This window comes from Neovison vison, chromosome 14 (genome assembly GCF_020171115.1).
Source record: "Neovison vison isolate M4711 chromosome 14, ASM_NN_V1, whole genome shotgun sequence".
Taxonomy (NCBI): Eukaryota; Metazoa; Chordata; class Mammalia; order Carnivora; family Mustelidae; genus Neogale; species Neogale vison.
In genome coordinates this window covers 31,762,689-31,788,971 of record NC_058104.1, presented here as the reverse complement: position 1 = coordinate 31,788,971, position 26,283 = coordinate 31,762,689, and the positions used below count along the sequence as shown (strand labels likewise).

Genomic DNA, 26,283 nt, shown 5'->3' with positions numbered 1-26,283 from the left:
GAAGGAATTTGACTTTACCACCTTAGAACCTAAACAGTGGTATGCTGGAGCTGGCCCATATCAACTCACCAGAGCCTGTCGGAGCTCCTTATTACATAGTTGCTAGCCTGAAACTGACTACCTACACCATAGACATCAACAAAAACTACAAATCAAGGCATTATTTCTCTCCACCAGAGGACTGTTTTATGAGCATGCATCTAAATCTAACCCCTCCCTTTACAGATCCAGGTCCAGAAAGGGAAAGGACTGTGCAAAGGTTGCTAAGCTAGTTATTGTAATGTGGCCTCCTGACTCCTACTCTAATTCCCTATGCCCACTGTGCTGACTAGGAATCAGACCTGGTCCACGTACAAAGGCAGGAGTATTATCACGGAAGTCCCAGGGTCCTGGGAAATGCATATTGGGAAAGGCAAACATTGCAGCAGATTTTCTCATCTCTTAATGCTGCCCCACTCTAGGGAAATGGCAGGTAATAGAACTTACAGCTTCCTCTCTTCCAGGTAACCACACAAGAAACGGTCATGGAGAGTAACCCAGAAGATGGGGCCTACATAAAAGGCCTCTTCTTGGAAGGTGCCCGCTGGGACAGGAAAACAAAGCAGATCGGGGAGTCTTTCCCCAAGATCCTCTATGACCCATTGCCCATTATTTGGCTGAAACCTGGGGAAAGTGCGATGTTTCTGCATCAGAACATTTACATGTGTCCAGTCTACAAAACAAGTGCCCGAAGAGGCATCCTGTCCACCACGGGCCACTCCACCAACTATGTCCTGTCCATTGAACTACCAACAGACAGGCCCCAGAAGCACTGGATAAACCGAGGGGTAGCCTCTCTGTGCCAGCTGGATAATTAATGACATCTGTCTCAATGCAGAAAATAAAAGGCATTTCATTCTTGACCACAACCTAACTTTCCTTTCCTAAGAGGCACAGGGTATGATGATGACGGTAGCAGTTATGTTAATAGACACCTGCTATGAGCCAGTATTTCAGAGCACCCTTGTAAAGTAGGTTGTTACTATCATCCTCATTTTATGGCTGTAGAAACCATGATACAGAGGAGGCCAGATCTCCCAATTCAGATAGCTACCGAAGTAGTGGTTCGAACACTGACAATGGGACTCTTTCTTCAACCTAGACCTTTAGCCATTTGGTTAAGCTCCTCTGTGGTTTTCTCTTGCTGCTTTTGCTCTAACTACCACTGAACTTTTCATTGCTTCTTTCTTCCTCTGTTTCTATGCACTAACATCAGAGTCTCTCAGGTTGAAAGAGGACTGAGCTGCTTTCGTTTTTTAAGGTTTTGACGTATTTGAAAATCACTTCTCACAACAATCTTATGTGGTAGGGTATTATTATGTCCATTTTAGAGATGCAGAAATGGAGGCTTAGAAAAATAAGGAGCTCAAGTTTCCACAGTTCATCATTGTAGAAGTGGGATGCGAATACTTCTCTATTAGCCTGCAACAGATGTGTGGAAATTTCAGGAAGAAAGGAGACATGAGAGAAGCAGTATTTGCTGCAGGCCTGCTGTGTGCTATGGGTTGTGCCTGGGCCTTTAGGCATTTGTTCCTGTGGTAGGTACGACAGTCTCTCTCTCAGGAGGTTCAGGGAGATTATGTAACTTGCCTAAGATCACCCAGCTCTTTCACATTGCAGAGTGAGGATTTGAGGCAAGGGCTGTATGGCTCTAGAACCCATGCGTTTTTCGCTGCCACAGGCTGCCTCCCTGCCAACAACCTGTCTGTGTTATGATGTAGAATCTTAAATGAGTAGCTGCAAGAGCCATGTCCAAAGAATTTCCAGTTTATCACTGTTTTCCCTTGGGGCCAGTTAGAAGAGAATCCTGGGGGATACGAAAATCACATTGTTGATATATTTACTCCTCAGCTAACTCCTTCACTTAGCTCTTTGGCTCTAAGTGACTTCCTTCATGGCATTCCATGGTCAGTTCATTGTTGAGCAAGGACATAAGGCTGTTTGAGAGCCTAATGCATCTCCTGGTTTCTCTGCCTCTTCACTAGAAGAAATGTCCTCAAGGTCTTTGATTTTTCCTGAACGTGGGAAGCTTCTGAGAACCAAAGCAACCTTTTCTAGAAATCTTTTCATGGAAACATGGAATCGATCAAATTCTGATTAAGAACGCTCAATTCTGAGATCAGCAAATTATCCCAGCGATCCTAGAGATTAAGTACGAAAGGGCAGTTCTCCAGATCTTGCCAGGAGGCAATAAAGAAACAAGGAAGAGGAGCAGTCTCTTACAGCTCATTGCAGGTAGCTTAATAGTTTCTGTTGTTGTTGTTGAGAAAGACATTCCGCCCTCCCCTCTCCCCAGTGGGGGAAGGAGAATCAGAATGAACAGAGAACTGAAACTGCCATTATCGTTCCAAGTAAGATTGTTAGTCATGTGAGATGGAAAGATGGTCAGGATTCCAAATGCCTGAATCTTGGAATGGTTAGGTTAAGTCATATTGTAAGCTTTAAGGCAGTGAGAGGGTTGCTGAGAAAACAATTGAATTTTAATTTTCTAACCCCCGGCTTCAACAACAAAAAGCTGAGGGAAGCAGGGACTGGTTGTTTCATTCCTCAGGGGTCAAGGGACAGAATGTTTCTGTACGATGGATTAAATTTTTGTAATTTAAAAAATTTCTTCCACTTTGCAAAGAAAGAGTGCCCTAAATTTGAGGTCATTTTCTACTGGGGCCAATGTGGTAATTAATGTCTCCCCCCTGGGAAAGAGCAGTATGTTCTTCAGAAATCCTGGTGAGTTAGAGGCTGGAGTCCCGGGGCAGAGACGGCCAGAAGTCAGCTTAGTGAGAAGCTGCAGGTCCTGCCTATAAATAGTTCAGCAGATAACATCAGACAAACGTTGTCACCAAGCTAGTCCTTGCTCTTTAAAAATCTAGCTGTTGGGTAAATAGTTTTCAGTCCTTGTTGGTGTTTGAAGAAAATTTCATTGAAAGAGGGGACATAGGGAAGATAGGTTCTGCCTTTCAAAGACCAAAGATGGAGATCTTACAGTCTTTGAGAAAAAATGGAGGGGCGGGGGCGGCGGGTGTGTGGCGGGGAGAGGGAACGCTATTATAAACATAACTTCTGTGGTAGTTTGGGTAGTAAATTGACAGTTGTGTTTCTGTGCATTAGGGTATACGTTTTGTAAAGGAGACTAGACATATAAAATGAACATTTAGGTAAGGTTCCTGGCACACAGAAGATACTCAGGAGGATAGCTAGCAATTAGATGAACTTCCGTTTTGAAAGAGGCTGGGGAAGGGTGGTTTCTGCAGATTCAGCGGCGTTAAAGACAAAAGTTGCACTGTCAGAAATCACTCTGAGTTACTTAGAAAGGGACCGGGAAGGAGACAGGCAACCCATGCCTTACTTGGGTCTAGCAGAACCAGTTTTTCCTCCAATGCAAGAACAGATCACTGGTTGAATGGTTGACTGTCAGATGAAGTACTTGATTTCACAGGCCCTGTGTTGCATGAGAAAATGCTTAAACACTAGCACCACCTCTGAGCAGGGAGATGCCTCTTCCACAGTGAGACCAGGTAGAAGGAAAGTGACTAACAGAATAGCAGATTGGGGGACAACTGGGTGGCTCAGTGGGTTAAAGCCTCTGCCTTCAGCTCAGGTCATGATCCCAGGGTCCTGGGATCTAGCCCTGCATCACTGGCTCTCTGCTCAGCAGGGAGCCTGCTCCCCACCTCCCCCACCTGCCTCTCTGCTTGTGATCTCTGTCAAATAAATAAAATCTTAAAAAAAAAAAATAGCAGATTGCTATCTTCCAAGTCAAGTGCGGCTAGGGTTTGTGCTTCCTCAATGGCCAACACATCTGCAGGCACATTTAAATTTCTCTTGTCTCTCTTCACCAAAACCCTTTAGCTGCAATTGTGTTCAATACGCATATGCTGTTGCTACAGTGATGTATTTGTTCTCCAGGTCATTGACGAACTCTGCAGTACTTACTCTCAGCATGAAAAGTGTATGCTTCTGCTCACAGGAGCAGGTTTGGGAATTGAAATATAACTTTTTTTTTTTTTAAAGATTTAATATATTGGACAGAGACAGTAAGAGAGAGAACACAAGCAGGGGTAGTGAGAGAGGGAGAAGCAGGCTTTCCACTGAGTGGGGAGCCGGATGTGGGGGGCTTAATGCCTGGCTCAATGCAGGGCTTGATCTCAGGATCCTGGGATCATGGGATCATGACCTGAGCCGAAGGCAGACACTAAACAACTGAGCCACCCAGCTGCCCCATAACGTTTATTTTGAATGAGAGGATCTGTGTGACAAGGGAATCCTACATCTAGGTATAGGTAGGAAGTTATCTGCTGCTTTTGAGGGTCACAAAGCCATTTTGGGAAAGAATAGAGAAAGACCAAAACTGATACAGATTTGTGTTTATCGGTGATGCTCATCCTCTTTGGAGGTCAGAAGGAATGATGAGGAGGTACACGTGACTTGCCATGGGACTCCACACATGCAGGGGTATAAAATCTTTTGTATTTTGATTTCTCTTTGTGCCATTTCTGTTTAGACATAATTTGAAAGCCAGCTTGGCCCTTGTACTTTCTAATTATGTTAAGATAAAATTCTTATAATGAATGCAGTATGGGTTTCAAGTGCGCCTTTCAGATCCTAAGTGCATCGCTAAGTGATCATAGGCTATAAGGTAAAGTAAACATATGCATTTATCTAACACAAATACTTTTGGGTATGTGTATGTTGGGGGCAGGGATGGGTCTCATGTAAACTTGCCATGAAAAAAATAATCCAATGATGCACCTGTTTTTTTTAAGGATTTTATTTATTTGAGAGAATGAGAGAGGAGAAGGTCAGAGGGAGAAGCAGACTCCCCAAGGAGCTGGGAGGCCAATGCGGGATTGTGACTTGAGCCCAAGGAAATCCATCAACCAACTGAGCCACCCAGGTGCCCTGATTCACCTTTTAAAAAAAAGATTTATTTTAGAGAAAGCACGAATAGGGGGAGTGGGAGAAGGGAGAGAGAATCCTCAAGCAGATTCCTTGTTGAGCATGGAGCCCAACACAGGGCTTGATCCCAAGAATTTGGGATCAGGACTTGAGCTGAAATCAGGAGGCAGAAGCTTATCTGACTCAGCCATCCAGGTGTCTCCAATGATGCACCTTTTTTTTTTTTTTTTAAGATTTTATTTATTTATTTGACAAACAGAGATCACAAGTAGGCAGAAAGGTAGGCAGAGAGAGGAGGAAGCAGGCTCTCTGCGGGAGCCTGATGATGCAGGGCTAGATTCCAGGACCCTGGGATCATGACCTGAGCTGAAGGCAGAGGCTTTAACCTACTGAGCCACCCAGGTGCCCCCACAATGATGCACTTTTTAAGAGGAATTTATCTGGACATTGGGAAGGTCAAAAGATAACAAAACATATACAAAGAAACTCACATTCAGGCAAGCCATTGTTTTTTAAGCGAAAACTTTGGGGGAAAAGCCTAAAAATATTCTGAAGGTAGTGTACAGTTTTATAGTAGCTATGAGAACGTCCAGCAACTGGCCAGTTTCTTCATATCAGCGGCCATGGCTGGTGAATGGCATTTCCATGAAAAAGCTTTGTCATCCTTGTCTTCCTTCTATAGGCCTTAGTCTTGTTTCCAAATGAGCTTCAGTGAGGGTGTAACCTCTAGGGTTAGTGTCATTCACCTAGGCAATGAGACTCTGATGAACTAACTGTAAGGATGTGTGAGTACAGATCATGCAGTGAATACCAACATTTTCGAGGTTTTTAAGAGGATACTTTAATTTTTGCCCCTAATCAAACAGAAGGGTTTTGTCATCTGGTTTACATTCAAGACCTAGTTGGCTCATCTTTCTGAGAAATAAATTTTCTTCAGGGTTAAGAAATCTCATCATGAGACTGGAGATAAACTGGTTTGGAAAGTTTCCTCAGTTTTTCCTGGCTTCGAAGTCCCCGGCCTCGTAGTGGGGTAAGGCCCATTGGAGGCAGATGAATCTGAATAAGGAGAATAAGAATAATGATAATATTAAGAATTATAATCATTACAGCAGCTTATGTCCACTGAGGATTTACTAGTACTGTGCTCTTTGCTAAGCTCTAAATCTACACTGACTCATGAATCCTTAAGATCCTTATACATTAATCCTTAAAATAATCTCATAAGGAATTACTATCTATAGATGAGAAATGGAGGCTCAGAAGTTAAATAACTTGCTGAAGCTTATATATACATGAAGTGGTAGAATCGGGATTTGAACCCAGATCTGATTACACAGCTTGTGCTTTTCTTTGTCATATTGCCTGCATGGAGGGAAAATGACCACATCACATGGTGAGATGAGAATCCAAGGAAGGCGAGAAAAACAGTTTGTGTACAAAGCTGTCCTGTGCATAGTGGGAAACTGGGACCCATCTAAATGCCTACTAAATGGCTGCTGGGTAAATTATGGCACATTCTTGTAACAGGATATAGTGACAACCACTTAAAAAGATGGGAGGCAAAAAAAAAAAAAAAAAGATGGGAGGCAGAGATGCCCAGAACAGATGAAGTAAAACAAACAAGCAGCAAACAGTATGCCCAGGACTCCATGTACGTTAAGAAAATGTAGTACATGAATATAGAAAAAAGACAAAGGATATATTGCCCCCAACTATTATGTTGAGCCAGTACAGTATAAAATTATTGTTTTTGTAGGTCAAGAGTAGAACACTGGCAATTTCATATGCCCCAACCTAACAGTTATAGTGGTAACTTCCACAGGGTGAGAATTTTGGACCATTTTCACTTCCCCCCTCATGTACTCCTCTTTAAAAATGCTAACAACAAACCTGTCTTTCATTAAAAGAAAAAGAAAAATATTTCCATAAAAAAGATGAAAGTCGAAAAGAGAAAGCTATATAAATATATGCTGGCTTTCCCTCCTAAAGTGGGAAAGTTGTACGAGGAGGAGAAATCCGGCATTCGCTGACATTTTAGTTTGTTGTGATGGGTTGGCGGCATGCAGGGATAGCTTACTTCCAAGATGCCTCCCACAGAAGCTCTGGACTTCTCGGGAAACACGAGCCCTCTTGGTACACATTCTTGGAAATAACTGGGTTGGTGAGGATAAGTACCCACCACAACTTAGCTGAAGTCACACTTACTGGCCTTGGATAAGGAATCTGGTAATGCAGTCCAATTTCAATCCTGGCTGTGCATTCGTCTATGCACTGTTTAATCTGGTCTGTGTCTGTGAGCTATTAAGAGAGAAAAATGGGTGAGGCTCTTAGCATCTTTCTAAGGTTCCTCATGTACAGGGGTACATCTTCAACTTGCTTAGTTCACCAGCCAGTAAATGAAATGTTGAGAATCTGAAAAATCAAAAGCAATTTAATTTAATATTTACTGCGGAGTAAACATTTAAAAAGTTATTGCAAGAGGTAATACCAGCACACAGTAAAACATTATTCAAATAATACAGAAGGATATAATATAAAAACAAAGTCTCCCTTATACCTTTGTCATAGTTCCCCTTCTCAAGGACAACAATTATTGGCAGTTTTTTGTTTGTCCTTCCAGGGATATTCTATGTAGATAAAAGCATATATGTACTTATTTAGTTTTTTCCCCTTACACAAATGATAGCTTACTTTGTTTTGAACCTTGCTTTTTCCCCTAACAACATGAAGCTCCTTCTGATGTACATAGCTGCCCATTCTTTTTAATAGCTGCACAAAAATTCCAACATAAGGCTGTTGTTATAATTTAATCAATCTTTTCCTGATGGGCATTTAGGTTATTTCCAGTCTTTTGCCATTATAAACAATTCTGTTATGGATCCCTCTAAAATTGTTTTTGGCTTACATGCAAATATATCTAAAAGATAAATATCCTCGAGAATCCTGGGTCAAAGAGTATTTGTTCATGCATTTTAAATTCTTACAGATATTCCCTCTAGATTCAAAGTAGACCCTCTAAGAGATTGTACCAGTTTATATTCCCACCAACACTGAATGAGGATTCTTCACATCCTCCCCATGTTGATGAAACATTAATCCAATTGTGGCAGCAAGTGCTGTCTAGAAACCCCATAAGTAAGATATCAGAGAAAGATCCACATCTTCTTTTGAACTGTAAACTGCCTTGCTCACTGGTAAGGGGAAAAAATGGCTTAGTCAAATCGTGGTAGTCCAGTTTCAAGTAAAGGAATTATAAGTTCATTCTGAAAAAGAGAATGCCAGGTAGAAGGGCAGAAGCTCTTTCATTCCAGGGAGGGAAGATGGCCTGACATGTGGCTCTGCCAAGAGTTTGCAAGTGAGCCTCAGAGTAGAGCTGGGATTGCACCAGTCCCAGATGACCCCCAGTGATGAATGCTCCAGCAAGGCTTGGAAATTCCGAGGTGTGCCTGTCTTATGGTACCTTCTGGAGCAGAGAAGAGTTCTAGGAACTGCAATGCACAGAACTACAGCTGGGTCCCTTGGGCAGAGGCTCAGCTCTCTGACCTCTGTGCTTCTCAGAATCTGTTGCTCTAATGTCCACATTGGGAACAGATTTCCATGTTCCTGTTTGCCCTTAGGATTCAGAGCAATTCACGAGATACCTTTGGATTATTATTAAACTCTTACAGCAACTGAAGTTCCAAGAAACTACTTATGTCTGCATAAGGGACTGGGGAGAAAGAAGCTCCTGATAAAGATATGTATGGTTATGGGGGCTGAGAGATCCTGAGACTCCAGCTGTCCTTTTGAACAAGTCGGGGTTAGGGTTCTCCAGATTCAGTCGTTCACTCTGCCTTCATGATTCTGCTATATCCACACACCATTTATACTAATATTAAACTTTTTCTTTAAATGCGCTGTTTCAAAAATAAATAAATAAATAAAGGTACTGCCTCCTAAGCATAGTATCTGTAAAATTACCTGATATTCTATTTTCTTTCTAATACACAGCAAAACAAGTACGCATCTTAAAATTAAAAACCCATATATTTCCTTCCCAGGCACGACAAAATAATCTCACTCATGTAGCATCACTGGCACATACACTTCCGTCTGGCTCACACCACACCAGGCCAGTTCAAGCAGAGGCAAAGGAAGGACTGATTACTGCCGTAACTGAAAACCCAAGGGTCTGGAGCAGTCCTCACATGAGTCAGCCTGAAAAGGTTTACTAGGCCCATCCTGCTATGGTATCTCCAGCACTGAGCTAGACACGGAGGCCATGGTCCCTGCCTTCAACTATCAAGGTTACTACCTGGGCAGAACAACTCTGAGGCATGAAGCTCCAGAAAAGGCGCACAGAGGCATGTAATCAACAGGGTGACTACTGTAAACGGCTATGTAGGAATTCAGAACAGATTTCTGCTGGGGGCTGACTGAAGGTAGAGAAGTTGAGGAAGACTTCCTGGAGAAGGTAAGTCAAGCCAAAGTATTGCTCATGAATTTAGTGACAACCACAAGGCAGGTCCCACGGGATATAGAAGAAAGTATAAGACACTGTGTGTTTGAGGAACTGACAATCTGGTTGAGGAGACCACAGCAACAGAAATGAAACAAGAGGATGACCAGCCCCTCAGGTGTAGGCACAGACTAGTGGCCTCCCACTAGATTATCTCCCAGTAGATAATCTTTTTTATTATCTACTCCTTTCAATAAAAAGTTTCTGAGCTCATGGCTACCACTTACGTACTTATATTGACTTATAAATATACTAATAAATTCATTAAATGTACCCATAAGCTCATAAAAAAACACAGAACAGACATTTTCAATACACTCTGGTGTTTGGCACAAAAAGTCGGAGAAGCTGGAGGTCAGAACGGGAGAAATAAGGAGCTTTATAAGCAGGTTGGTTTTATGAAGCAGGGAGGCCTCAGGGCTTCCGAGAAGGAGAAGGTACTGCAGGGTAGGAGAGTTTCTTTTGTAGCGCTTACCCCAATTGCAATTTTACACTGCTTGCCATCTAACTCTGAAACATCTTTGAGGGATCCTGTCTTGGTTTCGCTCATTTTATATCCTCCATGTCTAGTCCAGTGTTTGGCACAGGATGGGCACTCCAACACTTGCTGACTGAAAGAATGAGAGCAAACAGTTGCAGAGTGGCCACAGTAGCCAGAGCAGAAGTAGGCGAACTGGAAGGGGGAGGTGTCCTTGCGGAAGGAGGAGTTCTGTTTTGGGTCATCATGCCTGTCGTGAGCTCCTTCAGGTGGCTGGTGAGAGGCTGAGGTTGGGTATTCGGATATGAGAGCTGGAACCAGAAAGTGGCTGCATGATCCCTGGGCCTCAGCGCAGAGGGCTGACCTTCAGGAGATCCTTACAGCTGGCCGGAGGGTGTGTGGAGAAGACAGGGCCAAAAAGGATAGAGAAATGGGGGTCAGGGAGGGAAAAGAGAATAGATTGTCAGGAGATTTCATGAGGGGAACAGGGATAGCATTGACTGGGAGATCAATAAGAAGGAGGCAGGAAAAGTCAGAAGCTGAAAAGTCTCTTTCCATGCTCAGTGCCAGGCAGTCTTCATAAGACGCTAACAGCTAATGCTTTATAGTTTGTTGGGATGGGTCAAATCAAGCCTCTTACAGATGGTCTTTGGCTCCCTGGTGTCTGGGTGGGCAGTTCCATTAAAGTAGCTAATGGAGGCACTATCTTACCCAATTCTGTGGTCCCAAAGGGCAAACTCAGTCTGCTAGCCAAAGAGGCTCGAGTTCAAAGTGAAGTTATGAAGGGAACCCTGTGTCTTAATCCTATTCTCTTCCCTCTGAATGGGTTTATATTTGGAGGCCTTGAATAGTTTATGAACTGGAAAAAAAAAAAAGTTTAACTGCACACCTCCTGTGGGAGGGGGTGGTGAGAGGCACAGTGGGCAAGGAGCCGCTCCTCTCCTGAACACCCTCACTGGCCTGGCTTGTGTCACCTGGCTCATGGGGTCTTCCGAGGACGCTGAGCCACTTACCGGCTGGACTGAGACCTGAAACAAATGGGGAGAGAAATCCAGGCTGGGCTCTGCTTCCCAGTCGTTGAGCAAGCCAGCTGGGCTGTGCCTCTGCGCCGTTCCAGCCCCATATACTGCCACTGTGACCAGTACAGCTCAGTCCCTCAGTTTTCAGATGAAAAAGAAAAAACATCCCAAGAAACTGCCCTCCTCCTTACAATCTCCAGTTGGGGCCTACTTACATTTTTGTTTTTCTGGAACAGTGTTCTGGCTTCATTTAATATGTACTGTTTTTCTTTAATGGTGTCTTCCATCTGCCCTGATGCCGCCTGCCATTTCCTCGCAAGCCTGAAAATTCTGCGGTAGAGGCCAAGAACTTCTTGTCGTGTTGCTGTTGTCATCCTCAGACCCACCAAAATAGAAGAGGGTAAATTTGCATGAAAATTCAATTTGACAGTAGGCAGCTAGGCAGATGTACCTTTTTTTAATCAAGCCCTTTAATTAGTCTAGAAATAATTGCTCTTTCTCAACAGATCTGTTTGGCAGCACTGCCAGAACGGTGCTGTAGGAATACCAGCGATTTCTCAGCTGTCCTTGTACGTCATCCCTTGTACATATATGAAATACACTGCATATACAAATGCCATGGCCCTTTGTACAAACATGGTAAACCAAAATTCAAATGTGCTATACCTTAAAGCAGAAAAGTCTTTTATTACGTATGATGTTTTTTGTATTTTTGTAAAACTACAGCACTCACTAGAGGACCTGGAAAAGGCACATTTCAAAAAATTAAATTTTCTAGTTAAGAACTTGACTTGCATGCAGGGGTTGAAAACTCAAGCACCTCTAGGGCCTAATGAGGGAATCTGGTTGGGTGGGGACAGTAGCCAAATGGAGAGGATGTTAATTGGCTTAGTTGGTTGGGCATCTGAATCTTGATTCCACTTGGGTCATGATCTAAGGGTTGTGGGTTCGAGCCCTGCATCAGGCTCTGTACTCAGTGCAGAGTTTGCTTGGGATTCTCTCTCTCCCTCTCTCCCCGCCCCCTAAAATAATAAATAAAATCTTAAAAAAAAGGAAAAGAAAAGAAATGAGGGCCTAGGGATACCAGATTTCCTAATACTTTAACAATAAGTAGCAATTCAGATTTTTAGAATATGAAATCTCAAAAAAAAGATATTATTTTATTCTTTTTGAAAGTTTTTGTATCATGAAGGCCAAACAAAATGGGTCTACAGGCTCTATTCTACCCAGAAGCTGCCAGGTCGTAATCTCTCTTTTAGTTCATTGTAATCTTATTGAAAATCTCTCTCAAAATTGCTGGTCTGCTTCCTCATTCACATAAGAACCAAACAGTAAGTACAACTGAAAATCTTTCTGGTGACTGAAGAGCTTGTGGCCTGTTTGGGTTTTTATTCTGAAACATTAGTTTTAACTTCAGAAGACTTGGCTAAGTGAGTTCCGAACTAAGTATACCCCCCAACGCTAACTGCATTTTTAAAGAATAATTCCTGAAAAGAAAGTAAATTTGTCAGCTTTATTTTTATTATGAAATATTTCAGGTATGCAAAAAGATATAGAGAACAACTAACAGCCATATATTCACAGTGGATCGTAAATAATACTTTACATATATACTTGTATATACCCCTTCTAGTCAAATTTCCCTTCCCCTCTCCTAGAATGAACCACTATCCTGAACTTGTTATTTATCTTCTCACACAGAGCTTTACATTTAACATTATATGGTATTGCTTCGCAAATTTACAACTCTTATACCATTGACCCTTGAACAAGATGGGACTTAGGAGCACTGACCTCCACGAAGTCAAAAATCTGTGATTGATCTGTGACTCCCCAAAAGCTTTACTGATAGCCTACTGTTGACATGAAGCCTTAGGAATACCTAAGCAGTCAATGAACACATATGTATGTATATGTATTATATGCTATATTCTTTTTTTTTTTAAAGATTTTATTTATTTATTTGACAGAGATCACAAGTAGGCAGAGAGTCAGGCAGAGAGAGAGGAGGAAGCAGGCTCCCTGCTGAGCAGAGAGCCCAATGTGGGACTCGATCCCAGGGTCCTGGGATCATGACCTGAGCTGAAGGCAGAGGCTTTAACCCTCTGAGCCACCCAGGCGCCCCTATATGCTATATTCTTATAATGTAGTAACATAGAGAAAGGAAAATGTTATTAAGAAAATCATGAGGCAGGGGCACCTGGGTGGCTCAGTGGGTTAAGCCGCTGCCTTTGGCTCAGTCCCGCATGGGGCTCTCTGCTCAGCAGGGAGCCTGCTTCCTCCTCTCTCTCTCTCTGCCTACTTGTGATCTCTCTCTGTCAAATAAATAAATAAAATCTTTAAAAAAAAAAAAAAAGAAAAGAAAAGAAAATCATGAGGCAGAGGGGCACCTGGGTGGCTCAGTCATTTAGTGTCTGCCTTCAGCTCAGGTTTCTGTATCATGACCCCTGCATCGGTTTCTCCGCTAGGTGGGAGCCTGCTTCTCCTCTCTGTCTCTCTGCTTGCGTTCCCTCTCACTGTGTCTCTCTCTGTTAAATAAATAAGTAAATAAAATCTTAAAGAAAAAAAAGAAAATTATGAGAAAGAGAAAATACATTTACAGTGCTGTTCTGTATTTATCAAAAGAAATCTGTTTATAAACAGATAAACCTGTTTATACACAGGTAGACCTGTGTAGTTCAAACCCATGTTGTTCAAGAGTCAACTCTCTCTCTAAGGTATTATGTTCTTCTGCAACTTGTTTTTTTTTTTTTTTGCCGGTGTTCATCTAGGTTGTTACATGTAGCTCTAGTTCATATATTCTCAACACTGTAATTCAGTCCACTGTTATGAAGATATCCCAGTATACTTGTCTTTTCTCTTCCTTTTTACTCATGCAAAAACTTCAGCCTATGTTTTATAATTTACTTCTACATCTAGAAGAAGACAGAAAAAAAAAAATTCCCAGTACTAGAAGATCCTGATTAGTCAGATTTTAGAGAATGAATACTGTACTGCCTTTAACAAATGGGTAGGCTGGAAAGACAAGGACAGATTTGGTAAGTGAGCAAAAGGGCCAGGCACTGGGACACCTCATTATGAGTACTGGGCTTTCCTCAAACAGGCTCATCAGAATCAGGAAGTTAAGCCCTTTGGAACAGGACCCATTTCCAACCCAAGGGGGAGGGGTAACATGGAGATTGTATGCTTTAGGATGGTCCTGAGCTTATGAGAACTAAGGCAGCTGAATAATGCAGATGGAAGCTGGAAAGAGGTATATTTATCTAGACAGAAATTCTAAGTACCTGCAAGGAATTTACCTTATAAGAATTACTATATGATTGCCCTTCCTGACCCTGGTGATCTTTCTTGAGCAACACAGAATGAATCATGGCTTAATCCTTTGCTGAAAATCTTGAAAGCACTACTTCACCCAATTCAAAAGTTAAAAGTGAAAATTACAATCAATACCAATTCTGACGTCCATGATGTCTCCCAAAAAAATACTTAGAAGAAATTTGTAAAAACCAAGAGAGAACATCATGCTTTGTGGCTGATCGTAATAAAAATCCAGGAGATGATGAGATGATGACTTCTCCTGGTAAGGAAACAGGTTTCTGAGTTTCTGGTTCTCCCTAAAACTCCATGGTTTCATATGAAAATACGTGAGTCAGTTCCTGTGAGGAGCAGGGCTTCTGTAACTTCTATTAATGATTGCTTCACTTCCCTGTCATTAACAGATGAAACTTCCCTGACTGCATGACACTTGAAGAAATTGAAGGAGGTCGGGCATATTAAAATAGCAGCAACTGTCTCCAAAGCCTGACTTTCATTGGTTTCCTTCCACGACTCCAAAGAACCACAGCTTCAAACTGTAACTGATCATACACCATCATCAGATATACAAGCCCTGCAATTAGAGTACTCAAGGTAACGAGTAGTACTAACAATTGGTACTTAATAGGACTATTTTCAAAACACTTTAATTAATGTTTTAAGTGTTCTGAAAACTAATCCTGAAATCGAGATAAGGGAAGTCTCCTTCTCCAACATCAGGTGACCCAGAAAACCCAAGTCCCAAAGATGTCCAGAGACAAGGGTCTAAAGCTGTCTTCCCCATTGTGTACTATTAGCAGCTTAATAACACTTCAAGACTTCAGAGAACAGACAAGGAAAATGCCTCTTTTGTTATTTTCTTATTGGATTTCAGTTCTTTGAGGGAATCTTGTCCTTACTTCACAGGTGCATAACCATGTTGTTACCCCTTTCTAGAAGGCTCTCTCCTGACCTCCACCTCCCTTTTACCTGACCAATCCCTACTCATCCTTCAGTTCCCCAAACATGGATGTCTCAGAAAACCCTCCCCTCTCCCCTCACCACATGCATTGGATCAGGTCTCTGTTGAACCTTCCTGTGGATCCTTAAATTTCTTCTTTGTAGCACTAATCATTTAAGTAATAATGGATTGTTAGTGTCTGTCTTCCCCCTTTTGATCCTCATGTTTATGGGGACAGTAACCATGTCCATCCTATTTACTGCTCAATTCTGAGTACCTAGCCAGGCGTATAACTGGTATTCAACAAACGTTTGCTGAATAAATGAAAATATCTCATGATACAGAAAGCTTGGGATTCTAGAAACAAAACTGACCATATAAAAATTTTTTCTTTAAGCTCTTTTTCCTTTGGTTTATATTTTTGTCTTTGTTCCTAGGAAACAAACTGTTCAGAGAAAGTGCCTTTTCCCTGAGTTTTCCTTCCAATAGATTTAATGGCTTGAAATCAACATTTATTTTTTTGAAACTATCAATGATCTCTCACTACTGGCGCAAAGCTGAGGCAGCCCCTTTTCTTCACTTATCTCAAGGGTTGATCTGATGCAATGAGGTCTGCTGGGATTTTTCCACAGGCAACATGAAGAATATCAATCTGTCTAAAGGACCACCTTTTTTTTTTTTTTTTAAGATTTTATTTTTAAGTAATCTCTATACCCAACGTGGGGTTCGAATTCACAACCCCTACATCGAGAGTCACATGCCTCACTGACTGAGCCACCCAGGCACCCCTAGAGGACTACAACTGACCCACAGTCTCAAGTGGCCATTTGTCGATTCCTTTTTTTTTTTTTTTTTTTTAAGATTTCATTTATTCATTTGAGTTAAAGAGAGAGAGAACAAGCAGGAGAAGGGGCAGGGAGAAAGAGACAACTGCTGAATGGGGAGACTGACACTGGGCTCGATCCCACGACCCTAAGATCATGACCTAAGCCCAAGTCAGACACTTAACCAACTGAGCCACCTAGGTGCCCACGAAGTCAACTACTAAAGAATTCTTAAAGTCTTGTAACTTTTATTCTGAGATTAACATTTCATCAAACTGTTTCATTTTATTTTCTTAACAGCGAAACCCCAGAATGAGGAAAGGTAAGAGATATGCAGTGTCCCTGGGAGGAAATGGGACTGAAAACTGGTCTTTTCTTAAAATCACCCCCCATATAAACACAGTACCAAGACAAAATTCAATAACAAGCATCTGCCAACTGTAGCCTGTGTCACTAAGCAAAGACTGACAAATGTTGCTGCTAGCATGTTTTTGGCTTCTGGTCACAGTTATGAGATGTTACCCCTATAGCAGGTGTCCCAAAGATTGGTTAGGAAGGTGTTTTTTTGTTTTTTGTTTTTTTGGATGTACAAATATCTTCCTATAGGAATTCTTTTAATGTATTCTATAATCCACCAAACCCATAATTTAAAGTGATCTTGATATAGCAATATAGAGCTTCCTTTAAATAAATGTATTACGAAAGTTTTTAAAGCTGGTTTAAAATATGAGTAATTAATACTACAAATTGAGATACAAAGGCTGAAAAACAGAAGTTTCAAAGCTATCGCTCTAAGGCACCCGGCTGCCTTGCTTTGGTGTTTATTCTGGCTGAGCCATCCCAGTAAAACGCCTGTTTTCTGCTAGACACCCTACTGTCCTTAGTAGACACCTACTGGCTTTCAAGCTTTTCTGGGGGAGCCTTTTTCTCTGCTATTATCATAGCCAACCATTACTATTTTGCAATTTCATTGTGTCTTCTTCTCCAGTCTCTGAATTCCTGGAGGGCTTGGCCTGTTTTGCTCATTAGAATAGTGATAATACTACTACATTTTGCTTTGTACTTACTCTGTGCCAAGAGGCTTATACTAGGTGCTTTACATATGTTAACTCCTGAAATCATACAGTTCCTTAAGGTAGATGACTACCATTATCTCCTTTATAAAGGAGGAACCTGATGCAGAGAGGTAAGTAACTAGTCCAGGGTCACACCAGCTGTTAAGAGTGGGGCCAGGGGGCGCCTGGTGGGCTCAGCCCTTCTTCCTCCCAGGCAACTGCCCTTCCTTGATAATTATGTTGCACATCAGCAACTTTGAAGGAAACTGTGCACTTGGCAGGACTGCACTGCTCTTTGGTTCCCTGATACTCCACAGGGAGCTAACGTCACAGAAGAGGCACCAGGACTCATCACAGTGCTCCCACTCTACAGGCCTCACTGGTCCCTCCCAAGCATCCATCCACCAGTACCCACTGGGACTAGGCACAGGAGAATCCAGGGATAAACAATCTTACAATCAAGCAGCTATGGTCCCTTCCCTCCTGAAGCTTACGTTCTAGTGGCAGAGAAGACGAGATAGAAGAAAAAGACAATTTCTGGTGGTGATATGTGCCCTCCAGGAATGCAACAGGAATATGATGAACAAATGAACAGGGGCAGGGTTATTTTATTTTGGGTAGTTAGTGGCATATGAGTCCTGAATAACATGAAGGAGCCTATTAGAGGGAAGGGTTGAGGGAGAGGTGCTTCTGCAAGATTTGGGGGAACCAACCAAGGCTATGAGATGGTAAACATCAGTGCAGTCAGAACCTGTCTGGGAGGTGAAGCCCCAGGTGAGCAGAATCCAGCACAGGTGGGGAGGGTAGGTCCTGGAAAAGAGTTTGGTTTGGAGTGTAAAAACAAAAGGAAGACACTGGCAGATTTTAAGCAAGCTGGAGTACTATGGTCTAATTTACATCTTTTAAAATGTGCTGGATTTCAAATTGTATCTTGCATATGGTGAAAAAAAAGTCTTGCTAATGCCATCTAATTGACAGGACAGTTGGGATTAAGAGCCAATAAAGCTAGACAATTATTTCCTTGACCAAGAGCTTTCCCATTTTTATTTTGGAGTAATGGGGAAATAATCAATCTAAAACAAAACAAAACAAAACACACCACCCACTCACCCTTCTACTCTATGGTAAGTGGAAATAGTGAAAGGTCTGGGTAGGCTCCAAGAACCCACTCTACACAGCACATGTAGGCATGTGGCATGTCCAGATTTAGTGTTATAAGAGGCTTGTGCGAAGATATGCTAGTATTAGGGGATTTACCCACTTCACCCTTTTCCCCACCTTTGAAAAGACCATCACAGCATGAACACTGAGGAGTTGAAGAGCAGAGACTTTGAAAATTCCTTCTCCAGATGAAATGTATAGAAGTATGACTCTGGTCTCAGGAATGTCAAAATTCCCAGTGTCGGACTCTCATGAGGCTTTGCCTTCTACTTAAGAAAAAGTGTTACAGTATAAACAAGGGACAGGAAAGGCAATGGGAATTAACTGCCTTTCAAGCCCCAGGTTGAAGGAAAGACTCCTTCCATTCTTTCAGTATCTGCTCCAAGGTGGAATTTTTTTTTCTCATAATAGTTAAATTTCTCTCCCAACTACTTTATGATTGGCTGGGTGGGTGGGGGTGGTAGAGATAGTGAAACACCTGAATGAAATCACTGTCTTAGGTGTTCACTGGGCACGCGCGCTGGCCTGTCCCTCTCTCTGCTGTCCCATCTCCTTAGATCTGACACCCCTTGTCTTTGTCACATGAAGGTCCAAATTCACAGAACTGAAATATTCTTTTTTTAGCCTAGCTGCTGATTCTTATCCTTGAACTTCTAGTTTTTGCAGGGTGTATCCTTCATGCTCAAATGGGCAGACACCTCCCGCACACTTGTGTCATACTGCTCATCCTATTCTTTCCTAAATTTCTGTTTGCTTACCTTTTTTCCTCCACTGTGTGTGTTTTGGGGAAGGATAAATTAGAAGGTTAGGACTGTGCCTCATTCATCACACTCATAGGCCTGGTACAAAGTTGGAGCTTGAAATATACTTATTAGAAGAATAAATTTACATACACAGAATAGTCACCAGTAACACTCATTATCATACATGGTGGTAATTTGGACCATTATTTAAAAATACTAAGTAACCCACACAAAGATGTTTTCAAGAGTGGTGCTGTCGGGGCGCCTGGGTGGCTCAGTGGGTTAAAGCCTCTGCCTTCTGCTCAGGTCATGATCCCAGGGTCCTGGGATTGAGCCCCGCATCAGGCTCTCTGCTCAGCAGGGAGCCTGCTTCCCCCTCTCTGCCTGCCTCTCTGCCTACTTGTGATCTCTGTCAAATAAAATCTTAAAAGAAAAAAAAAAAGTGGTGCTATGGGGGTGAGGATAAGGAACTTAAGACCGTTATTTGGGGAGGAGGCCTTCTCCGTTCCATCTAAGGCAGTATAAGATACACAGTTAAATTCTTTAAAAGCCAGTAATGGTTGGTGCACTGGACTGAAATGATTTACTGTGTTTCCATGAAGCTTAGAACCAAACATATAGAAAAATGTGGTTCTGACACATTTTTTTCTTGGAAAAAAATTATTCTGGGGAATAGATCCATTGCACCCAAATGATCACCCAAACCTACAAAATTGTAATTTAAAGCTTCTGAAATTTGGAAAACCTCTAGGGAACTGAAATGCTCTCATAATGCCAAACCAGTTTTTCTTGCCCCGGAAAGAATAGAAAATGACTGTCTTGGTTTTAGGCATTCAGAGTTTTTCCACATATGCAAGGAACAGAAGATACGATGCAACTAATGAGCAAATGGGTTCTGGAATGTTTATACCTGGGTTTGAATTCTGACTACATTGGTCAAGTCTTCCTGAGCCTCAGTTTCTTACAAAATGAAAAAGGGTAACTGACAGAACCCTCTTCAAAGAGTTGTGATAAGGATTATTCGTGAGATAATCCCATGTCATCACTTAGCATTGGGAGCTAACAAAGGCAAATGTTACCTGAATAGGAGGAAATAAAGAAGAAACCATGAGGCCTCTTTTATCCAAGCTAAGCTTTGTCTGCAGAGGAGGGCAAAGAAGCACGAGGCCTGTTGGTGAATTTATTGCTTTGTGATAGTAATGGATTTTCCTAAAGCTGTTTCCCTCTGATCATTAATAATTCCTGTACAGTAAAGGGCTATTGTTCTTCAGTATGAGTAAATGACCCTGTCAGAGGCACCGCTTATCTTCAGACTACAGCACGTACTTCTTACTGGAAATATAATGCAGGTGCCAACATCGAAAGCATGCCCAGACTTCCCTTCCTATTTTTTTTCCCCTTTATCTCTTACTCCTTGCTTATCCTTTTGTGTGTTTTTCTCCTACATCTGTTATATATCCTACTTTCTGGTGTATACCCTTACCCTATACAGTACCATCCTTACCCAAATCGAATAACCTTCAACATAATCTGTGCTCTACACATCTCTCCCCTGTATCCTCTCTCCTCTTCATTAATAGACAGACAGTCACAGACACACCCAATGGACTTGTTTCCTGTCCTGGGCTCAGTTTTTGGTTACTAGAATCCAAAAAGGGAAGTGTAAAGCCACACATTGTTTTGCAAATCTCAGGATATGCTTGTGTGGTGTACTTAATCATAACACAGCTATTCTCTGAAACAGCATCTTTCTACACAGAAAGTGACAATATGGTGTGTCAGAGATAGGAGGCAGGGAGGTGGATCGTGGTTTCATTTTACTTAAAGTTAAGGAAATTAGTTTAGGTCCTGTAAGTGGGAAATCTCCAGTACACAAGGAAAAACCAAAAATACTGATCTGAAAGACTTCTAAATTATCCCAAACAAGATCATAGGAGGCAAGTATGCTCATTCTAAATATACCAGCATAGGAGCACATGCAAGATTATACTTGTAAGGGGAACTCCAACAGGCTTTTGTAACCAAGAGAGATAAGCTCTTTTTCCCCTCAGGGACAGAAATTCTAAATGGAAACCAAGTTTTGGACCCCCAATTCAAAAGAAATGCAAGTATTTCCTTATCTGCATATTTTAAGAGACAAATTCAAAGGAAGGGTCAGTCAGAGGTAGTGAGAACCAGTTACCAGAAGTAGGAGGAGGTGTTAGACATGTGTGGGGGTGTGTGTGTGCTGGAAATAGATGAAAACTAGGTCAATGCTAAAAATCAACCCCAGTCATTCATTCATAACTACCCAGGATCTCACCCCTTCATAGGAACTGGGGAAGTCCAGAATAAGAAACACTTAGGTTTAAATTAACATTTAAATTCCTCCCTTGTGATAATTTCCTAGGGAAATGGATTAGAAAACCGACAAAAGAGTTTTGGTTAGAACATTAGATACAGCTGGAGCTTTCTAGCATCTGACCCTTGATCCAACCATCTGAAGAACAACCTCACCTTGCTTGAGTTGGGGCGTCCCTGCCCTCGGAAGAGTTTCTAAGTACCCTCTAACTACCAGATAAGCAACTTTTCCATCTGCAGAGGCAACAGTGCTCCTTACTAGATAAAATTCCTTGAGAGTAGGAGCAATGACTGCCCATCCTTACATATGTGCAACACCTGGCACCTGGAGTATCCTTGAAGCTCCTCCAGTCTAGCGCTGGCCAACAGAATGTATTTCAATGACAGAAATATTCTATAACTGCGCTGTTCAACAGGGTAGCTAGCCACTGGCCACATGTGGCTACTAAGCACTTGAAATATGGTTACTGCAATTGAGGAAGGACCTGGCATTTAAATTTTTATTTAAATAGCTACATGTCAAAAAACAAATAAATAGCTACATGTAGCTAATGGCTCTTTAGGAACAACACATTCCTATGCCAAGAATTGCCAATCAGATGCCAACGGGTCAGGCTGATAGTTGAAGAGGAGGAAGGCAATAGAGACAGTGACGAGGAGCAGCTTACTGACTCTAGCTGACTATTGCATTGTAGAAACCTCAGGTTAGTTTTGCCAGATTGTCTCATTTTTTCAAATGAAGCTGAAAATCTGAATTTTGATGTCCAATTTTTAAATGTTGGTAAGTAAATTTTAAAAAGAACTTAAATCATTTTGTGGGATGAACAATACGTTTGCATGCAGTATCTCTAATCTCTAATTTAGGCCAACCTCTCCAGCTCAAAGAAAAGGACCTTATCCAATACCACTGCTGGTCAGTAGCAGATACAAGACCGAAACCCAGGCCTTCTGAAACTTCTTCTGATCTCTTTTCTAGATTTTATGAGATTAACCATATCTGCATTGTAGTTGGCAGTGGCAGCAACAGTGAGACAAAAGCCCCTTTGTCAGAACTGTTGAAGTCCATGACTAGTATCTTATGAGTAATGTCCCCACCTAGCTATAACCATATAGTTGGCCCTATGGGCAAAGCTCTGTTATTAGGAGCCAGCAGGACACAAAGAAGAACTAGCCCATGGGGAGTCAGACATATGAACAATTAACAAGTCAAGTCAGGCTTGCTGACTGTAATGGACACAAATCACCTGCGCATAAGTCCAAAAGCACGGACAGCTGGAGTAGAAGGGAAGAAAGGGATTTGAGCCAGGGCTTAGAGGATGAGCAGAAGCTGGCTACTGGGTGGATAAGTCTCACTGATTATGAGAGTGAGTCTCATTATTGTGGGATATTAAGGGAGCCTTCTTTTATCTCTGAGGCCTTATCTGTGTCAGGGGTCTCTGCTGGCTTCTCTTCTCTGGGTAGCCTCTAAAACCCCTCTATTTATTTTCTCTAGGGCTTTCCCCCCGACTTGTATATCTAACTTCTCGACAAATTCACCTGGATGGTTAATAGACTTAGCAAATCTTGTATGTTTCAAAGAGAATGTAGGATATTCCCTCCCAAACTGTTTTCCCTTAGGAGTCATCCTTGGTTCTTCCTCTTCCCATACACTTCACATCCAATCTGGCAGCAAGTCTTGCAAGCAATACTTTCAAAATGCTATGAATTTAATTATTTGCATTTCCACTGCCACTATCCATCTGTCCCTTGGCCTACTGTAGCAGCCTCCTAATAGGTTTGCCAATGGCTACCCTTCTCTATCTAGCAGGCAAGGGATTTTTAAAAAATGTAAATCAGGTGACTGCCCTTCTCAAAACCCTCAGGTAATGTAACAGCCAACCCTTCCTTACCTTGGGCTAAAATGCTATACTTGACCAGGCCCTGCCATTTCTCCATCACAGTCCACTCTCTGGCCCTTGTTCTTTAAGTTCCAGCCACCTGGCTTTCCCACCGTTTCCTTCCTCAGAACCCTTGCACCTAGAAGTTCTTTTCTCCACCTAGAAAGTCCATTCCCTAGCTTCTCCCTTTTCTCGAATCTCTATGAAAACTGGCCTTGTCTGAAAAGCCTTACCCGAGTTACTGACCCTCCTTCCATCTTCTACCCCTTCACGCGGTATTACGGTTTTCGGGGACATGTGGCACCTGCTGATATCTCACTTTGCTGAAATCATATCCTTACTGATTTACATTTTAATTTTCTTCTGGGCTCGAATAAAAAGACACGGAGCAAAGCCTCCGTCTTGTTCTTGTTTGTGGACCGAGGAAATAAGCAGGTTCACACTATCCTAGAAAGTCTCCGTAGCCTCTACCGGGCCTCGTTTGGGTCAACTTTCCTCGGCCTGACGCCTCTCGCTCCCGGAACTGCCCTTACGAACCTCCCATCTATATTCAGGGATCCAAAGGACTCAGAAAAGTCTCGGATGGACCCAACCGGCATCTCAGCGTCGCCACAACAGGCCTCCGCTTCCTGGCCTTCAGGCCGCTTTCCCTCGGCAGGTTCTCGAGGCCAGTGGCGATGACACCGAGCCGCCCTCGCGAGGCTGGGGTCACACAAGCACGTCGCCTAGCAACGTCGCACCCCCGCCCCCACCCCCACCCCATCCCTGCCCTGGGGAGCCAACCCCTTCCCCCAGTCTCCCGCGCCAGGACTCAGCGCCTCCATCCCCTACACTCACTCTGCGTCAGTCCCGCCTTCCCCCACCCACAGAAGTGCCGCAGCCTACCGCGGGCCAGGAGGAGGCGGTGCCGGGAGCTTAGCTGAGCTGAGGCCGACCACGGTCGGCCAGGTCCGGTAGGCCAGGCCGGACTAAACCACCGGAGGATCTCTGTGGGAGCATTAGTTTCAGGTCAGAGGTAGTCTCGAGTTTCTCTGAAACCGTATACTCTAACCCACCTTCCGCCGTATACGCAACAATATAGCCAACTTCATCCTCTCCCTGGTTTCCCTTTACCCTTTTCGTTATCCTTCCCCTCTACTCCAGCCAAAAAAAAAAAAAAAAAAAATGGTCCAGTCCAGCTCCTCCTAGCCCTCCCTCAGCGTCCCTAGGTCTTTGCCCTTACTTGGCGACGGCTTCGTACGCCTTTGCGTACGTCGTGACGCAATCTTCCACCCGTTCCTCCCCGCCCCTCTTCTATTCTCCCTCCTGGAGCTGGCGGCCTGCGGGGTTACCGGAAGTGATGATGCAGGAGGCGATGGAGGGGGCGGGGCTTGGGGGCGGCCGCCGCCGGTGGGCCGCAGATGAAGAGGAGGCGGCGGCAGTGGTGGAAGAAGAGGCGGCGGCGGCGCGGGTAGGGAGCCTGGAAACGCGAGCGGGGATGGTAGGTGGTTTGGACCCGCCGGGCCGCCGTCGTTTCCAGAAAGGGTTTGACTGGAGGAACCTCTGGAGCAGCTGTGAGTTTGGGGGGGTTGAGGAAAAGCGGGGAGCATTGAGAGATGAAGGGGCGGGGGTTGGGTACCTTCGAGAAAAGGGGGTGGAAGGGGAGGAGTGGAAATCAGCTCCTTGTCTGGACTGGTGCCTTTGGAAGAAGAGGCTGTGAGGGAAGCCTGTGGCGTGTCAGCCTCAGGGCTCAAGAAAACTTACCTACTGTCCCTGCCTCCTCACCGCCAGCACCCCTCACCCCAGGCCTGGGAATCTAGGGACTGGAGCTGCCCTGGCGAGGGTCGCAGGCTCTGGTCCTCTGGCCCGGGTAAGCGCTGTGAGGTAGGAGTCCAAGCGGGAGGTGGTGGGTGAATCTCCAGCGCCCTCCTCCCTCATTTTCCTCCCCACCCCCATCTTTCTCTTTAATCATTAACAGCCTTGGAATTAAGGGGCTCAAACCTGAAGGCCTTTCTATGCACCTTTGCTATAAACGATAACCATCTGTGCCTGAGGTAATGGAGCTGGAAGCTTTGCCTGTATCCGTATAGGAAGTGGGACGGGGTGACAAATGTATTTTTTTTTCCATTCTCCTTCACCCCTTACCTTCCCTCATATACACCCCTCGTTTCCACCTCAGTTCTCCTTGGCTAGGTGGTAATCATGGTGTTTTTTGTTTTTGTTTCTGTTTTTCCTTTATGGCACTTGGTACCTTGATTACCTCTTTTGAATTTGGTGTTCAGCCTCTTTCCCAGATCTTACTGCAAGCTTTGTAATACTTCAGTTACAGGCTGTGTCACATTGGGAGTACCTCTCAATGCTTGGTAGCTCCAAATTAAGATGAGCATTTTCTCCTATGAATACTGGAATTCCGAAGCCCTTGCAGGGATTCCTAAATGGCATCATAGCCCAGGAATCAAAGTCTCTTGTTCTAAATACTTTATGTGTGAGGAATTTACATGTTGTCAACTCTTTCCAAAATGATTTGATGTTGGGCTAATTCTGGATTTCTGTGTTTCTCTCCACCCACACTTCATGAGGCACTTCAGAGAACAGAAAACCCCATATTACTTTTTTGTTTCTGCAATTGGACAATAGCTCTTTTATCTCTTTCTCTGTTTGTGTGTGGGGCACACAAGTCTTCAGTGACACATTTGGCTTGTGCTGATTTCTGTCTATTTAGCTGATTGTTTGTGTATAGATGGACTTAAATGAGAAAATGTGATCTGTTTTGTTTTAAAAAAGAATATAAACCAATAACGGAAAAAAATTATTTGAAGAAAGAGAATGTTTAGAAAGATCTCTTTACTGATACTCTATTGGTTTTAAAGTAGTGCTCTTTTAGCTTGTTGTAGGAATTTTAGAGTGAAATGTAATGATGATTCCTATTTTGGTATTGATGTTTTCTTTGGAAGTCATCTGTTGAATGTGGAACTGTGTTTTCTGAAGAACTTTAAGAGATAGTGCCTGAATTTTAGGGATCCTTTGATTAGAGGGTGTCCCTAAATCCTGGCCCTATATAACTGAATTTATGTGTGTTGCTAGAAGAATTATAATGGATCCCATCCTACTCAGCAGGGCTT

At 43.0% G+C, this 26,283-nt stretch overlaps 3 protein-coding genes across 15 annotated transcripts in view; 2 read left to right on the top strand and 1 right to left on the bottom strand.

Annotated features, from left to right (window-relative positions):
• Positions 1–902, top strand: part of DNAH3 (dynein axonemal heavy chain 3) — a gene marked incomplete at its 5' end in the record, with an annotated part of 176,584 nt that extends 175,682 nt beyond the window's left edge. Inside the window, one exon of the mRNA XM_044232901.1 lies at positions 504–902. Coding sequence (XP_044088836.1) covers positions 504–857 — 354 coding nt within the window. The remainder of the gene's footprint in view (positions 1–503) is intronic.
• A 4,846-nt stretch (positions 903–5,748) lies between these two features.
• Positions 5,749–25,101, bottom strand: LYRM1 (LYR motif containing 1). Of its 12 annotated transcripts, none has more exons than XM_044233907.1 (6): positions 24,405–24,468; positions 24,068–24,169; positions 11,143–11,291; positions 9,906–10,041; positions 7,138–7,230; positions 5,749–5,988 (listed from the first exon to the last, which is right to left on the bottom strand). In XM_044233907.1, the coding sequence occupies exons 3-6, from the start codon at positions 11,175–11,177 to the stop codon at positions 5,872–5,874; spliced, it is 381 nt and encodes a 126-aa protein (XP_044089842.1). In that variant the 5' UTR covers positions 11,178–11,291; positions 24,068–24,169; positions 24,405–24,468; the 3' UTR covers positions 5,749–5,871. The 12 variants fall into 12 exon arrangements, with proteins under 12 accessions (XP_044089842.1, XP_044089841.1, XP_044089840.1 ...); XM_044233906.1 differs by lacking the exon at positions 24,405–24,468 and adding an exon at positions 24,238–24,377; XM_044233905.1 differs by lacking the exon at positions 24,405–24,468 and having other exon boundaries at positions 24,068–24,377.
• Positions 24,601–26,283, top strand: part of DCUN1D3 (defective in cullin neddylation 1 domain containing 3) — a 37,503-nt gene continuing 35,820 nt past the window's right edge. The window contains exon 1 of one of the 2 annotated variants that reach the window (XM_044233903.1): positions 24,601–24,662. The gene's annotated coding sequence lies outside the window, so the exon portion shown is untranslated. Of the gene's footprint in view, positions 24,736–26,283 lie in introns of both variants that reach the window. The other variant, XM_044233902.1, reaches the window with a different exon arrangement.

Coding starts and splice junctions, on each gene's coding strand:
- LYRM1 (XM_044233904.1), bottom strand. CDS start 23,479: ATGTCCCCGAAAACCGTAATACCGCGTGAAGGGGTAGAAGATGGAAGG. Junction 11,292..23,415: donor AAGGAGGGTCAGTAACTCGG/GTAAGGCTTTTC, acceptor GGATGACAACAG/CAACACGACAAGAAGTTCTT. Junction 5,989..7,137: donor AGATTCCTTATCCAAGGCCA/GTAAGTGTGACT, acceptor CTCCTTATTCAG/ATTCATCTGCCTCCAATGGG.